Raw genomic sequence first — 15,448 nt, 5'->3', positions numbered from 1 at the left:
TGAACCTATCAATAATGATGTATATTGATACTGTCAGAGCATTTCGGAATTAATTCCTCGTTACGCTATCAGATATCTATTTCAATAACGAAGGACCTCCTCCTATTTTGGCAGAGTGTTATGGAGAATGATTTTGTGTGTGTGTTTGTGTATTCTTTCACTTGTTACAGTCATTTGACTGCGGCCATGCTGGAGCACCACCTTTAGTCGAATCAAATCGACCCCACTGTCTCTTTTGCCAAACCACTAAGTTAGGGGACCTAAACACTCCAGCATCGGTTGTCAAGCGATGTTGGGGAGGACAAACACAGATACACGACATATATTTGAAAGCGGTGAGCTGGCAGAAACGTTAGCACGCCGGGCGAAATGTTTAGCGGCATTTCGTCTGTCTTTACGTTCTGAGTTCAAATTCCGCTTAGGTCGACTTTGCCTTTCATCCTTTCGTGGTCGATAAATTAAGTACCAGTTATGCACTGGGGTCGGTGTAATCGACTCGATCCCTTTGTCTGTCCTTGTTTGTCCCCTCTATGTTTAGCCCCTTGTGAGCAATAAAGAAATAAGATACACAACATATATATACATATATATACGACAGGCTTCTTTCAGTTTCTGTCTACCAGATCCACTCACAGGTCTTTGGTCAGCCCAAGGCTATGTTGAATTTATGTGGGTGTACCTTTTTATATACAGCCTTCTTTATAGATACATCGGAAGTGGATGTTGACAGATTTTTGCTGTTTTTATTTTGTGTTTTTATTGAATATAGTTTTTACTATATATAAAAATATATACATGTATGTGTGTGTGTGTGTATGTATGTACTAATATACGAAAATGACATTACCATCATCATCATCATTCACCATCTGTCTCTTCCATGCAGACATGGGTTGGATGGTTCTTTAGGATCCAGCAAATTGGACAACTGCTCCCTGCTCCAATGACTGTATTCGCATAGTTTCTATGACTGGACGCCCTTCCTAACACCAACCCCTTTACAGCATGAGGCGATTTTTTTCACAGCACTGACAATAGTGAGGTTGCTAAGTACTTGCACTACAAAGAGGTAACCCACTTGACTAAGTGGAAAGTGGGGCAGAGAGGAAGGTGGCTTTATGTGAGGTGTTGAAGGGGACAGGACTGGTGTCTTTTTATAAAGGAGATACATGGCTACCTTGCATTATGTAAAGGTAGGTAGAAATAGCTGGGAAGAATGGTAAAGTTGTAGTCATCAGCATCATCATCATCATTGTTCAACGTCCGTTTTTCATGCTGGCATTGGTTGGATGGTCCAACTGGGGTCCGGGATGCCAGGAAGCTGCACCAGGCTCCAGCCTGATCAGTCTTGAAGTCAGATAATGCTCAAGTAAGTTTTATACATCATCATTTTGGACTCGGATAAAATCCACAGCAGTTGCTTGTTGCAGACGTCCACATCTCTGCTGTTATATTTCTGCTTCTTCTTCTTCTCTGCTAAGTTCATCCCGACAGTCTCACAGCTCTAGACAAGATAGAATAATCTATTAGTTTCTCTCAGTCTAGTGTTTACCTTTACGAGTGAGTGTGTTTATTTCTTAGACGCATCCAACTGGAAATTGTATTAGAGAGGAAGAAGGAAAAAAAAGGATATGTGAGGGACATGTGGAAACACTACCAAAAAGAAGAAAAAGAAAATTATCCCTAAATAAATAGTAAGTTTTGAGACCAGATTCAGCAGTTGTGATGAAGAGGCTGACGTATTGTGCTGATTTCAAAGTTGACTTCTTTCATTGAATTGCTTTTCTTCAAAATAAATAATGATAACAAAAAAAAAAAAGCAAGTTTCTATTTATCAGAGGTAAGGTGTGGGGGACTTGTAGCTGTGAAATAATTAATTCTTCCTAACTCCGGTAATATGAATGAAGCATTTGAAATTTCCTGAACCAACATTCTATCCAGGTCAAGATATGGAGAGATGAAAAAAATGTAAATATAAAACCTACAAAAATATATAGACAAAATGTAAAAATAAAATGGGTAAGATCCTAAATAATTGAATAAAAGAACCAAAAAAATGGTTGGAAAATTTTCTGGTAACTTTTTGAAGTAAAAGGAAAAAACCAAAAAACAAAAAGAACAAACCGTAGCAGAACACTGAAAGCACATAGCTTACCGTTATCTGTTGTTGTATTTTGACAAAAGCTAATTGTATTAGTACGAGTGGGTAATATATTTGCACAGCTTGTGTATGGCCAATTCACTTGTAAGAGAGATAATAACTATGAATGACTGACCTTAGCGCTCTCTGTTGGTGTCTGGCATGCAAGAAGTAAATTTGTATCAGCCGTCAGTTGTAAGGGTGTATGTATGGAGTGATTAGAGCATTGCTTTGTGTGTGTGTGCATGCGTAAGTATGTGTGTGTGTGTGTGTGTAACTGTGTCTTGGTAAAAAGAAATTATTTCCTTCTGCCTAAGGATTTTGAGTGGTTAACCTTAGTGAAGCGTCCTTATCAGTGAACATGAAGTAATGAAATGAAATGGTGGTTTCAGGGATTTAATTCCCTCAGCTCTGAATTCATGAAATTATATTTTTAAAAGGGAAAAAACATCTTTTTATCCCTTTTGCATTCAGATTACTCTGTTCAATGTAATGCTTATTTATTTATATTGTTCAGGTGCCAGAATGGCTGTGTGGTTAGAAGCTTGTTTCCCAATCACATAGTTCTGGGTTCAGTCCTACTGTGTGGCACTTTAGGCAAGTCTCTTCTACTATAGCCTTGGGCCGACCAAAGCCTTGTGAGTGGATTTGATAGATGGAAACTGAAAGAAGCTCGTCATATATATGTATATGTATATATCTATCTTTGTGTACGTGTCACTGTGTCTGTGTTTGTCCCCCTCCCCATCGCTTGACAAACTGTTGATGTGTTTTTGTCCCTGTCACTTGAACCCGGATTTTTGTACCATTCTTGTAACTCATGGTACAAGAACGGTACAAAAAGTCTGGTTCAAGAGCAGCAGCAACAGGGTAGGGAATGGGGCTGAGGGGAGGGTCATAGTGCTACTAAGAACAATGACACACATGTATGATATTTTCAGTCGGAAATATTTTTTCAAAACTGTTGTATGTGGAACTTATTACACTTTTGGAAAATGCTAACCCGTTCTACTACACTTTGACAATCTTCATATCTTGGCCTCTAAAATAGCTGGAGATACGATAGTTTGACCAAACTGTTGCAAGCAAAAATAAATATTGAAAAAAAAAACGCATTTGGCCAAATTTGGACAGACGACAGTTTAACATAACAGCAATGATATATATTTATGTAAGCACTGGTGATGGTGCCATGTAAAAAGCCTTCAGTATATTGTGTAAAGTGGTTGGTGTTAGGAAGGGCATCCAGCTTTGTTGAAACCCTATCAAAACAGGCAACGGAACCTGTTGTGGTTCCTGGCCTTGCCGGTTCCCGTGAAACCATCGAACCCTTGTCAGCATGGAAAACGGATGTTGAATGATGACAAATGAATGATTAAATAGGCTGTGGCATTGGTGGGAGGGTTCATGTCCTGGTCTTTGCATGTCTTTGCATGGACACTGCCTGGTTTCTGGGGACGTGTGTGTTTTGCCTCAGCCGAATGGTTTGCAGTTTGGCAGCTGAACGTGTCAAGACCAGTGCAATAAAGGACCTCATTGTGTTGGCATCACTGAAACTCTTCAACTGCAGGACGACGACTGCGCCTAGTGGGCTTCTCGTCCAACCCATGCCAGCATGGGAGAAGGGAAATTGAAACTGGTGATCAAGGATGACCTTTATAAAGTCACTCTTTCGCTTTTCTCTCTTGAGTTTCTCTTCTCTCCTCTATCTTACTTACTCTTTGCTTTTCTCTCTCCCTCCCTCTCTCTCTCTCTCTCTCTCTCACTTGTGTATCTAATATCTAACTTCTGTTTATGGCTCTCTCTCTCTATATATATATATATAAATAAAGTTTCTTGGTTCCCGCCTTCTCTCTAACACACGCATGAATACAATATGAACTTCATCAGAAACTGAGACAGGTGTGTGTGTGTGTGTGTGTTCATGTGCATATTTCAGTTTAGAAAAGATTTTTAATACATATTTAATCTCTCTCTGCTTCTCTCTCTCTCTCTGCTTCTCTCTCTCTCTCTGCTTCTCTCTCTCTCTGCTTCTCTCTCTCTCTGCTTCTCTCTCTCCCTGCTTTTCTCTCTCTGCTTCTCTCTCCATCTCTCTGCTTTTCTTTCTCTGCTTCTCTCTCCCTCTCTCTGATTCTCTCTCTCTCTCTCTGCTTTTCTCTCTCTGCTTTTCTCTCTCTGCTTTTCTCTCTCTGCTTCTCTCTCCCTCTCTCTGCTTCTCTCTCCCTCTCTCTGCTTCTCTCTCCCTCTCTCTCTCACACACACACACACACGCACATATCTACACATGCACATCATACACGCTTATTTGCACACATGTAAAAATTCCATGAAACTTCTAAAATATTGCATGTCATCGATCCATCCCCCCCCTCTCTGCAATACCATTCAATCCATCTTCTCAAAGTTGCTTATTGGCTGCTGACATAGAACGGCACCGATCGGGAATTAGCAGCACCGAGTTTGGAGTCGTCTTCTTTTCTATTCTCATTACCAAACCCTGCATTTTTGAAGAATTGTTTCATTTTCAATTCAGGGTGGCAGTGGGAGGAAGGAACAGAGAGAGAGAGAGAGAGAGAGGGAGAGGGAGAGATGGGGAGAGGATATTTTGTAGCAAAATCAATACAATGTAAAAATTGGAAAATATAAATGGAATATTGCTGAATTATGTAATTTGTTTTATTATTATTATTATTATTATTATTATTATTATTATTATTACCATAAATGAGGAATTTCATTTTTTGTGGGTTGTAAGTTGTCACTGCAAGCCAATGGTATGTGTAGCAAGTTGCTGGATCGATTGTGACAAAGTTACTCCTATTTGCTGCTAACAGGCTCTGTCTGTCTGTTTGTCTCTCTCTCTCTCCTTCTTGATATATATTTTACAACCCCAAAGACATGCTTCATGCTCTGCTGCTGCTATTTTTTGCTGTGCTTTGTAAGCCCTCTCTATCCTTTCTACTCTCTCTCTCTCTCTCTCTTTCTCTCTCTCTCCTTCCTCTCCTCTGCTATGGTGATATCGATTCCCATCTAAGTAAACATTGTGCTAATGTTTTGGTTTGCCTTTCAATATCGGCATCGTTTCCATTTCGTGTGTAGATATCCGTTGAGTGTTATATCCCTCAGAAACAACAGCAACATCAACGAGATCTTTATGAATCCTTATATGTGGTCACACGATTTGCGTGAAATAACAGCTAGAACTCCTCCAAATCACAACCCCATTCTTAAATAAAGAAAAAGGGAGACATTGGACAATGTAGTCCTGAATAACCATGGAACGATGAAGTGGTCATGGCTGGATTGCCTTTGATCATAACATGCTCGGTCTAGATAGATCTGGGTCTAAACAACATCAATGTCCACAACAACAATAACTTGGATGTAATTTCTGATTATTATTGAATTGAAGGAAAAGTTGTTTTTTTATTCCAAATATCTTTTGTTTTATATCTTTTACTTGTTTCAGTCATTAGACTGTGGCCATGCTGGGGCACCACCTTGAGGAATTTTAGTCATGAATTGACCCTAGTACTTTTGGTAAAGCCTGGTTGTCATATGGTGGGGGGGGGGACAAATACACAAAGACACAGACACACACACACACACACACACACACACACACACACACACACACACACACATGATGGGCTTCTTTCAGTTTCCGTCTACCAAATCCACTCACAAGGCTTTGGTTGGCTCTAGGCTATAGTAGAAGATACTTGCCCAAGGTGCCACGCAGTGAGACTGAACCTGGAACCATGTGGCTGGTAAGCAAATTTCTTACCACACAGCCACACCTATACCTATTTATATTTATATTTTACATATTGATTCCCCCCCTCACCCTGCCACCATCCTTTGCAGCTTTTTAGTTTTCCTTTTCTCTTTATTGTTTAGTTTGAGTGGAGTCTGTTTCATCATATATTCTTTTAATTTTAGTCTTAATAGTTCTCCCCCCCATCTCCTTCCTCTCCTTTTTCTTCTCTCTCTCTCCTCCCCTTCAACTCTCTCTGAATCCCCCTCTCTCCCACTGTTTCTCCGTTTTCTTTTTGCTGTGCAATTTGTTCCTCTGTTTACTAAGTTCTCATTTCCATTTGCCCCCCCCCTCCCCTGTCTCCCCCTGTCTCCCCTCTCCCCCCCTCTGGTGGTACGATCCATGTTGAGTACCAATTCCATTTTCTCTACAGAACCTGCTTTGTTCTGCTGTTTATGCTGTGTGACGGAACACCAAACACCATTCATTTAGGCAAAGCAATGTTTATCCAATCCATCACCAATCTCTATTGATATTCTGACCTGTTGGCTAGCTGCTTCTAGCACACGCTGCTGCTACTACTACTACTACTACTATTACTACTACAGCTGCTGCTGCTGCCACCATTAAAACCACCACCACCACCACTACAACCACTGCCCCTACCATCGCTACTGCTAGTGTTGTATTCCAGTGGCTTGTCAGAAGCAATTGTTGAAAACTTCTCCGTTCCCATGCAGTGGCATTGAAGGGCGAGTCCGTCCGTCCGTCTGGCAGAAAGAAACCAGCTCTTTTTATTTTTCACCCAGTTTATTGATGGCAAATGGATTCCTGAGAGCACAGCCGGAGATATTTGATCGGAGGAATAAATGAGAATTTGTGATGTTAAGCCAAATTGAGTCCATTAATGATGTGGGGGGGGGGGGGGGTAAAGTGGTTAAGGAAACATGCATCTGATTTGAGCAGGTGGATGTCTGCACCTTCATCCTGTGCACATAGGTGCAGGCTTGGCTGTGTGGTAAGAAGCTTACTTCCCAATCACATTGTTCCAGGTTCAGTTCCACTGCATGGCACCTTGGGCAAGTGTCTTCTAATATAGCCGTGGGCCAACCAAGGCTTTGTGGGTGGATTTGGTAGACGGAAACTGACTCGTGGTTATTGACTTGATCAAAGGCAAAAATCAAAATCGGTTGGGTATTGAACACATGCTAAGAATCTTGTGATTTGTGGTAATCCACTTGATATGCGATGTCACATTCAGGTCTGAAGTGAGGGGAAGTGTTGGCAGCCTGGGACTGGAAACAGTTTTGTGGAACAGGCTTTGCAGGAGCTGACTTCCACAATACTTACCATATGCATAAATGCATACATCAATCATCATCCTACATCCGTTGTCCATTTCTGGACTGCATTTCACAGTCTTCTCAAGACGTATCATGTATGGATGATAAACACTACAAGGTTTTATAAAGACATTTAGAAGTGTTTTTTCTCCTATCTTCTTTCTCTCTCTCATTTTTCCCTCTCTCCCTCTTCACTCATTTCTCTCTTCTTCCCACTCACTCATCCCTCTCCTGCTCATCACACACTCTTATAATGATGTACTTTATTCAGCTTCACACACGCACACGCATACCCCCCCCACACACACACACACTATTCTTTGAGACTCCATGTAAACAAATATCATAATACAGTTTTATTGATGTTACTAACCATTTCTAAGTAACTCGCTGCCTGCTCTGAAGAGGTGGACACATCTGGAGAACACAACCTGTATCACATTTCACTACTTGTCTACCTTAGTTTACCTGTTTTCTTTTCTCTTCCTTCTCCTCTTCTTTCCCCACTTCATCTTCTGTTTTGTCTTTTTCTTCATCTCAGTCTCCTTCCTCTCTCTGTGAATCCATAAACATTAACCCTTTAGCATTTAAACTGCCCATATGCCAACCCAAATATTCTACTTGTTTTGTGTCGACATCTGACCTTTCACACCTACCTTGCAATGTCATCCTAAACATAAACAATGACATCATTTCCCAAAGCTACAAGATAATCCATGATTAATCCAAAACAATGGGAATGAATAATCCTTACATTTGACAGAATAATCTAAATGCTAAAGGGTTAAATATCCCCCCCTCCAGTTTTTATGTTACTGCAATGTCCTCTGCCCCTTGGAGATGGTTAATCACATGCTACCCTCTCTTCAGGCATTCTCAACTCATTCAGGTCTCTTTCTTTCATCACCCATATCACGTTCACCTCTTAGGTTCCACATTAAACTCAAAACCCTAAGCCTTGTCCTTTCTCTTCAGAACATTGGCCTTTTTGAGATTCCTTCCTTCTACATAAACGATTGCAAGTCAACAGACACAGCAAACTCAAAGAGTGAAATGCTAACTGCATCTGTTTCTGATGCATCTGAGAGGGCCTGTGAAAGCCATAGGTATAGCACCTTCCTCCAGAATGAAATTAAAAATAAGACGGAGAAATACCTAGTTGTTGTGTGCCTTTAGTGGACCAAACCTTTGGTTGCCCTACTCTGCCCACAGTTTTCCTGCGTTGGTTCGATGCAGCACCTATCTTATCAGACTAGGATGACCTGCAAAAGTCAAAGCTGCTACCTTTCCTCTCTGACTAAAATAACGGTATCCATGCTATAAAACTTAACATGTTCGTATCTACAGAGAGTATCTGTAATTAAGAAACAGACAGGGTCGTTATTGAGATCATAACTGTAACTCTCCTTTTTTATTTCCACTTTCTAATGAAGCAATGTTGTTTACTTTCAGATCTTGACACGTTTCCTGCCATCCAGCACGACAAACCGGAAAGTCCAACGGAACATAAAAAATCACGGAAAACCCAGGACTACAGTCATGATCGAGAAATTATTTTTGCTTTCCCTTCAATGCAAATGCATTTCAAGACGAAACATTTCCAAGGGGAACATGAACCCTCCATGGAAGGTATGTAACCTGAGTCTTTGTCTGACCGTGTTTATTATTTCAAGTCATTGTCAAGTGAAGGTATAGGTTGAGCACCTCACACCTGGAATGTTGTCAGGTGCCACAGCTCTATACCCATTGGACACTGTAATTAGTGAAGTATCTTCATTAGCATAGGCCGTATATGTAGCCCTCCCATGTCTTCATTAGGAAATAATACTTATAGTTACATACATCTGTGTGTGTGTTGATTAGTTATAGAAGTGATTAGAATCTAAGCACATCAACTCGTAGGACATCAGAAAAAGTTTTACCACAGCTCTTTTTACCTGTTGAAAATTTTACCTGGTGGATTTACCCTATGATGTCATCTGTGAAGACATCAATAAGGTGCTACCAAAACAGCTGTAGTAAATTTTAAATCCCATTGTGTTCTTGTATGTATGTATGCATGTGTGTGTGTGTGTGTGTGTGTGTGTATGTATAAAATTTTAGGGTTAAAAACGTAGGTTCCTGACTACAAAAGGGTCACAATTCCAACCCTTCTTATGATCCGTCTCATTGTTTAACTCCTGTGTCAGTTTGTATTGAGAATAAGTCATCCATGCAGAGTAAAGTTGGCAATTAGTGTTAAGAGGAATAATTATGTCGAACATCACAGAACACCGTCTCTTCCAAGGTTTTAACCTGGAAATTGTTTTCGAACAGTATATTCCAATAAGTAATATATCTCCTTCCAGTGAAATCCTCTGCTTTATGGAGTGTGACATAATTCATCTCCTGTACCAGTTCATTAATCTACACTGACCAGGTAATTTCTCCTGGATATTGACTGATAAAACAAACAATCCGACTACGAAATTACGTCTAAGTATGTGTGATTCCAACCACACTGATGTTGAATTAGATTCAACTTTCTGGAAACTGTAGCCATTCAACTGTATAAACCTGCATCCTCTTTCTCTCACTCTCTCTCTCTCTCCTTCTCTCTCCTCATCCCTCCCTCCACGCCCTCTCCCTCTCTCTCTCTCTCTGAAAGTTATAACTATGAAACTATTCTAGTGGAATACAGTTCTATATTTAAGAGATGAGGAATTATGTACATTATTTACATTTGACGGATATTTGTCCTCACCTTGTTTGTTGTTAACACAACGTTTCAGTTGATATACCCTCCAGCCTTCATCAGGTGTGTTGGGGAAATTTCGAACCTGGGTTATGTTATTATTATTATTATTATTATTATTATTATTACTATTATTATTATTATTATTATTATTATTATTATTATTATTCAGGTCACTGCCTGGAATTGAACTCGGAATCTTGGAGTTGTTGTGTCCTATCATATGTGCTGCTTCTTTTAGTTTTCGTATTTTCCAGTGGCATTCTGTTATTTTAACTTCATTCTCGAGTGCAGACTGAGTGCAGATATGAGTGGTATGTTAGAACTGGTATTAAGGAAGGATAGAAAAACATTAGATTTATAAGCCCTAAAAATTCACTCCGTAATTGCCCACAGGCAAGGCATATGGTGTAGTGGCTAAGAGCACGGGCTACTAACCCCAAGATTCCCAGTTCGATTCCAGGCAGTGACCTGAATAATAATAATAATAATAATAATAATAATAATATCGAAAAATACCTTAGGAATGAGAACCTAGGTTCGAAATTTCTCCAAGACACCTGATGAAGGCTGGATGATATATCAGCCGAAACGTTGTGTTAACAACAAACAAGATGAGGACAAATATCCATCAAATGTAAATAATGTACATAATTCCTCATCTCTTGAATATAGAACTGTACCAAATAAATGAAGTGTGTAAAGTATGAGGAGGAGGAGGCAGCAGAGGACCCATGAGACATGGCTCATCATCAGGCTGCACTACTAAAATATTTCAAGGAAATTTTTCATTGGTGTGCCATTTAGAATGTCTTGCAGTTTTCCTGTGTAAAATAACTTTGGAGAAAAGAAACATCTAACATTAATAGGCAGAGGAAGTCATGATAATAGACCAAAACAAAACTCTAGAGGATTTTGTATTCTAAATACAAGCAAAGGCCCGGGAACTTGGGTTGCACCCCAAAAGAAAATTTGGGTCCCACACTAATAAATAAAAGCTAAGGAAACTGAATTTTTGACAAAATAAAGATAGTGCTCAAGGGAGTGGGTATATATATATATATATATATATATATATTATATATATATATATATATATGTGTGTGTGTGTGTGTATGTGTGTGTGTGTATGCTTATCACCTCTAAGCCTTGCTTCATTGAGGAGGTTAAATAAGACTGAAACATGTCCCTGGTTTTCATCAATTGGTTGTTTTAAACACATAATTCACTCTCCTCTGCATTGTTTGTTCTTTACAAAAATTTTGATTCCACGATTTTATTGAGTCTCAGAGGGAGTTTTTGCCTGTGAATTGCAGATATTCCAAGTTCCTCAACTAGCCTTTATGTTACAAGCATGAGACTCTACTGCATTCTTTAAAACATGTATTAACTCTCATTTCACAGTTGAATGGTCAGTCCTAAGAATGGTCAGCTGTAGAAAGACTTACTGGACCAATTTATATGCAAATGGACCAATTTCTATGTTAAACCTTCTTGTAATGGGTGTCACTTTGGATTTAGAATATATCAATCTGGTAGAATTATGAGGTGGTGAGTGAGGGCGGTTTGTCTTTAGGATCCTTAAAGATCTCTTTGACCCCCACCGATCATTCAGTCTGGGTTCTGCTCCCTGTCGTTTTAATTTCAATCCTTACTTTTTTTCTTCCTTCTCCCACCCTTACTCTTTCTTTAACCTTATTCTCTCTCTGTTGTTGTCTTGTTTTCTCTTTTCCTGCCGTTGTCATCATCATCATCATCATCATCAACAGCATCCTACAACTTCTTCTCTTGGATTCCTCTTCTCATTTCTCTTTAGCTACCTCTTCCTCTTCTCATCTCTCTGTCTCTCTCCCTCCCTCTCCTTTCTCCACCCTCTCTTTTCTCTCTCCTCTTTTTCCCAATTTTTACTTTCTCTGTGCTCTTCTTCTTCCTTCTTTCCTTCCCACCTTCCTTCCCATTCATTCCTCTTCTCTCTCTATTTTCCCTCTTGTTTTCTTTCTCTTTATTTCTGTGTTTATCTTTGTTACCTCAAAAGATGAGAAATAAATGTCTTTCTTCAACCATGTCTGTCTGTCTGTCTGTCTGTCTCCCTCCCCCTGTTATGTATCACTCTAATATTCTTCACTTTTCTCTCCTCCTCCTCCTACCACCTCCACTACTACCACTACTATCTTCTTCTTCCTCTTCTCATTTTGTCTTTATGTTCTGAGTTCAAATTCTGCTGAGGTCAGCTTTGCTTTTCATCTTTTCAGGGTCAATAAAATAAGTACTATTAGGGGATGGGGAAGGGGTCACTGTAATTGACTAGCCCTACATCCTCCCCAATTTCAGGCCTTGTGCCTATAACAGAAAACATCATCATCATTATTATTGTTAAGTTAGTTAGTAATTTAGTACTAGTGTCAGCCTTCAGGGCCATGTACCAATATCCCCACAACAATTAGGACAGCACTTGTTACTGTCTACATCTCCTTCACACACACACACCTTAATAACTAATTTGTTGCACTACTTACCTCTCAACTGTTACCTACTCTGCTCATCTCAGTGCTTGGCCCTCGGGCCACTCCATGGCTTCTCTCTCTCTCTCTAATAAATACTCTCTGTGACTCTACTTCAAATGATTATTTGTCAAGATAGAAATAAAAAAAAAAAAAGGTTGCTGAAGAATCACTTGAAGAAGACATTTCATCTGTTTATTTATGGTGCAACCTTCAAAAACTTCTTTTCTTACACTGGCTGCTGCTGCTGCTGCTGCTCCTCTCATGTCACTTTGGAGGTCATGTTGATGCTATTGATTTTTTTTTTATTCTGCTTTGCTTTTTTTTATTTAGTTTTCTTTTATTATCAAAGACTTATTTGCCTTTTTGTTTTTGTTGTATTTTTTTCTTTAGATATCTCCACTCAGTCATTCAGACATCCATGTACACACACACACACACACACACACACACACAGGTAACATATTCACATTTACACTTAGATGCAGACCTACACTTGCGTGAACACACACACACACACACACACAGAGGACCGTATTCCTTTGAAGCACCAACAGCTCCTGAGGTATCACATTCCTTTAAGCATTGACTTTCTTCTGCCAGCTTTAAAGCCCTCTTTGAAGAACTTTTATCGAAGGCTGTTAGCAAACTCCATGAGAATTTTCAAATCATTTCCAAGTGCATTTACCTCTGATGACTGTAGCTGCACTAAAACCACTGATTGAAGTCCTAGCATGATATGAGCTGACCAGCTGCAAACGTTTGACCACTGAGTCTTGACAAATACCCAAAGTCCCTACACACACATGCATGCATGCGCATGCATACACGCACATTATTACAGCGTTATGGCTAAGAAGTTTGCTTTTTCAGTATATGGCTTTATATCGACTCTACGACACATTGAGCAATTGTCTTCTCCTATAGCCTTGGAGTAAACAAGCCTTTGGGTTAAGTCCAGTCTAAGACTAACTTCCAAAGTGATGGGTGCTGTCTTTTCTACTCCAATAATACAGACATCAACAACAAAATACTCTTCTATACATCCATAGTAACAACATATTCAAACCTACCAGACTCCTATATGCATAAACACCTCTCTCTATAAACACAGCTGTCCACAGCCCGGTTGGCCCCTGTGCAGCTTTACTGTGGACCCATTCTGTGTTCATGTAATCTTTTGCTAATGTTTGATTTGTTGTTGATTTTTGCAGAAGACAAACCTATTGTTGAATGCAGCTTCATCACAGAATTTGAAGACCATATTTCTGTTGCTATGGATGCTGAAGTGATCTGGTTTCTACACGACTTGGTCTCCTCCTATATTAAAGAAAAAGATAAAAGTAAGTCCTGCATGGAACTATTCTTTTCAGATTTTCCAGTCACATCTTCACCTTCAAGGCTGACTCTCAGCAGGGAGAAGATCCTGTGAAACACTTGTTTTCCTCTTCATTTCTGATTGATGACAATTCACTTTTTTTTTCTCTTTTTTTCTCACTTTCTGGTATTAAAACATTTGCAGTGGCATTGTGGGTGGGTGTAGGATTCATCAGACACTCTTGCAAATGTTGTTTAGGGCTCAGATCAGAGATTCCAGCCATAACTATCCATTCTTTTCTATTACCAATACTGGTGCCATGTCAAGAGCACCCAGTCCACTCTGTAAAGTGGTTGGCATTAGGAAAGGCATCCAGTCATAGAAACCATGCCAAGGCAGACAGTCGAGCTTGTGGCAGGCCTCTGGCTTACCAGTCCCCAGTCAAACTGTCCAACCCATGCCAGCATGGAAAACAGACGTTAAATGATGATGATGGTGATGATGATCATTATCCTCTTCATTGTCCATTGTATCCTGCTTTTTTTCCCGGATGTTAGCTATGTGATTCTGAGTGTGTGTGGAGAGATTTGGCTTCTATTTCTAGCAAGTTGAGTGAACTTTATTCAGGTAAATTTCCCTCTCATCTCACCTGTATTAAAAGTTGTGAAAAGGATTGAGAGATGCCTTTCTTCCTCAAAATTATTAGAAAAAAACAACAAAAAAAACAACATAATCACTGTTCAGTTTGTTTCATTTGTCCTTTATCTTCTACAATGTGACATCTGGTATATCTACCTGTTCAGCTGATACATCTAGCACACCTACCAAAACTACTAGACCTAATATATCTGGCACATCAATAATATTGTTAAGCCTGGTGTATCTGGCTATCTACTTCATCAGTGCTGTATATCAGATCTGGTATATTTGATATACCAATCAGATCTGGTATATCTGGTTATAGGAAATGTCACCGTAAGCATTTTTGCTGTAGGGAAATTCATTTTAAATGACATCATCAAGTTTTCGTTAATGTTTCATGTTGAATAAAGACTTATTTAATGCTTTTATAAAACTTTTTATCATTTTTTTATTTCAAAAAATGCTGATATAAGGCACAGGAGTGGCTGTGTGGTAAGAAGCTTGTTTCCCAACTACATGGTTCTGGGTTCAGTTCCACTGCGTGGCATCTTGGGAAAGTGTCTTCTGCTATATAGCCTTGGGCTGACCCAAGCCTTGTGAGTGGATTTGGTAGACGGAAACTGAAAGAAGCCTGTCATATCTATAGCTATATATATATATGTGTGTGTGTCTGTGTTTGTTTTCGCCTGACCATCAGTCGACAACCGATGTTGGTGTAGTTATATCCCTGCAACTTAGTGGTTCAGCAAAAGAGACCGATAGAACAAGTTCTAGGCTTACAAAAGAACAAATCCTGGGGGTTGACTTGTTCGACTAAAGGTGGTGCTCCAGCATGGCCGCAGTCAAATGACTGGAACAAGTGAAAGAATAAAAGAACAATACACTTTATCATTGTCGAAATCGGTGAATCTGCATCGTGTCAAAATTTCCAGACACAGCCATTTCCTATGTTTACTAAAATCAGCACTGCTAGATCTTGCGTATTTCGTATACCTTCTGCTACTGCTGCTGCT

General features: G+C 39.6%; 1 protein-coding gene across 13 annotated transcripts in view; it reads left to right on the top strand.

Moving 5' to 3' along the window:
• The window catches only part of LOC115218343 (transmembrane protein KIAA1109 homolog), a 275,576-nt gene that overhangs the window by 254,368 nt on the left and 5,760 nt on the right, over positions 1 to 15,448 (top strand). For all 13 annotated transcript variants that reach the window (XM_029788097.2, XM_029788096.2, XM_036508510.1 and 10 more), the window contains 2 exons: positions 8,693 to 8,869; positions 13,690 to 13,818. In XM_029788097.2, coding sequence (XP_029643957.1) covers positions 8,693 to 8,869; positions 13,690 to 13,818 — 306 coding nt within the window. The remainder of the gene's footprint in view (positions 1 to 8,692; positions 8,870 to 13,689; positions 13,819 to 15,448) is intronic.

Source organism: Octopus sinensis, linkage group LG13 (assembly GCF_006345805.1).
Source record: "Octopus sinensis linkage group LG13, ASM634580v1, whole genome shotgun sequence".
Taxonomy (NCBI): domain Eukaryota; kingdom Metazoa; phylum Mollusca; class Cephalopoda; order Octopoda; family Octopodidae; genus Octopus; species Octopus sinensis.
The sequence above is the reverse complement of the archived record's forward strand: the minus strand, read 5'-3'. Positions and strand labels throughout refer to the sequence as shown.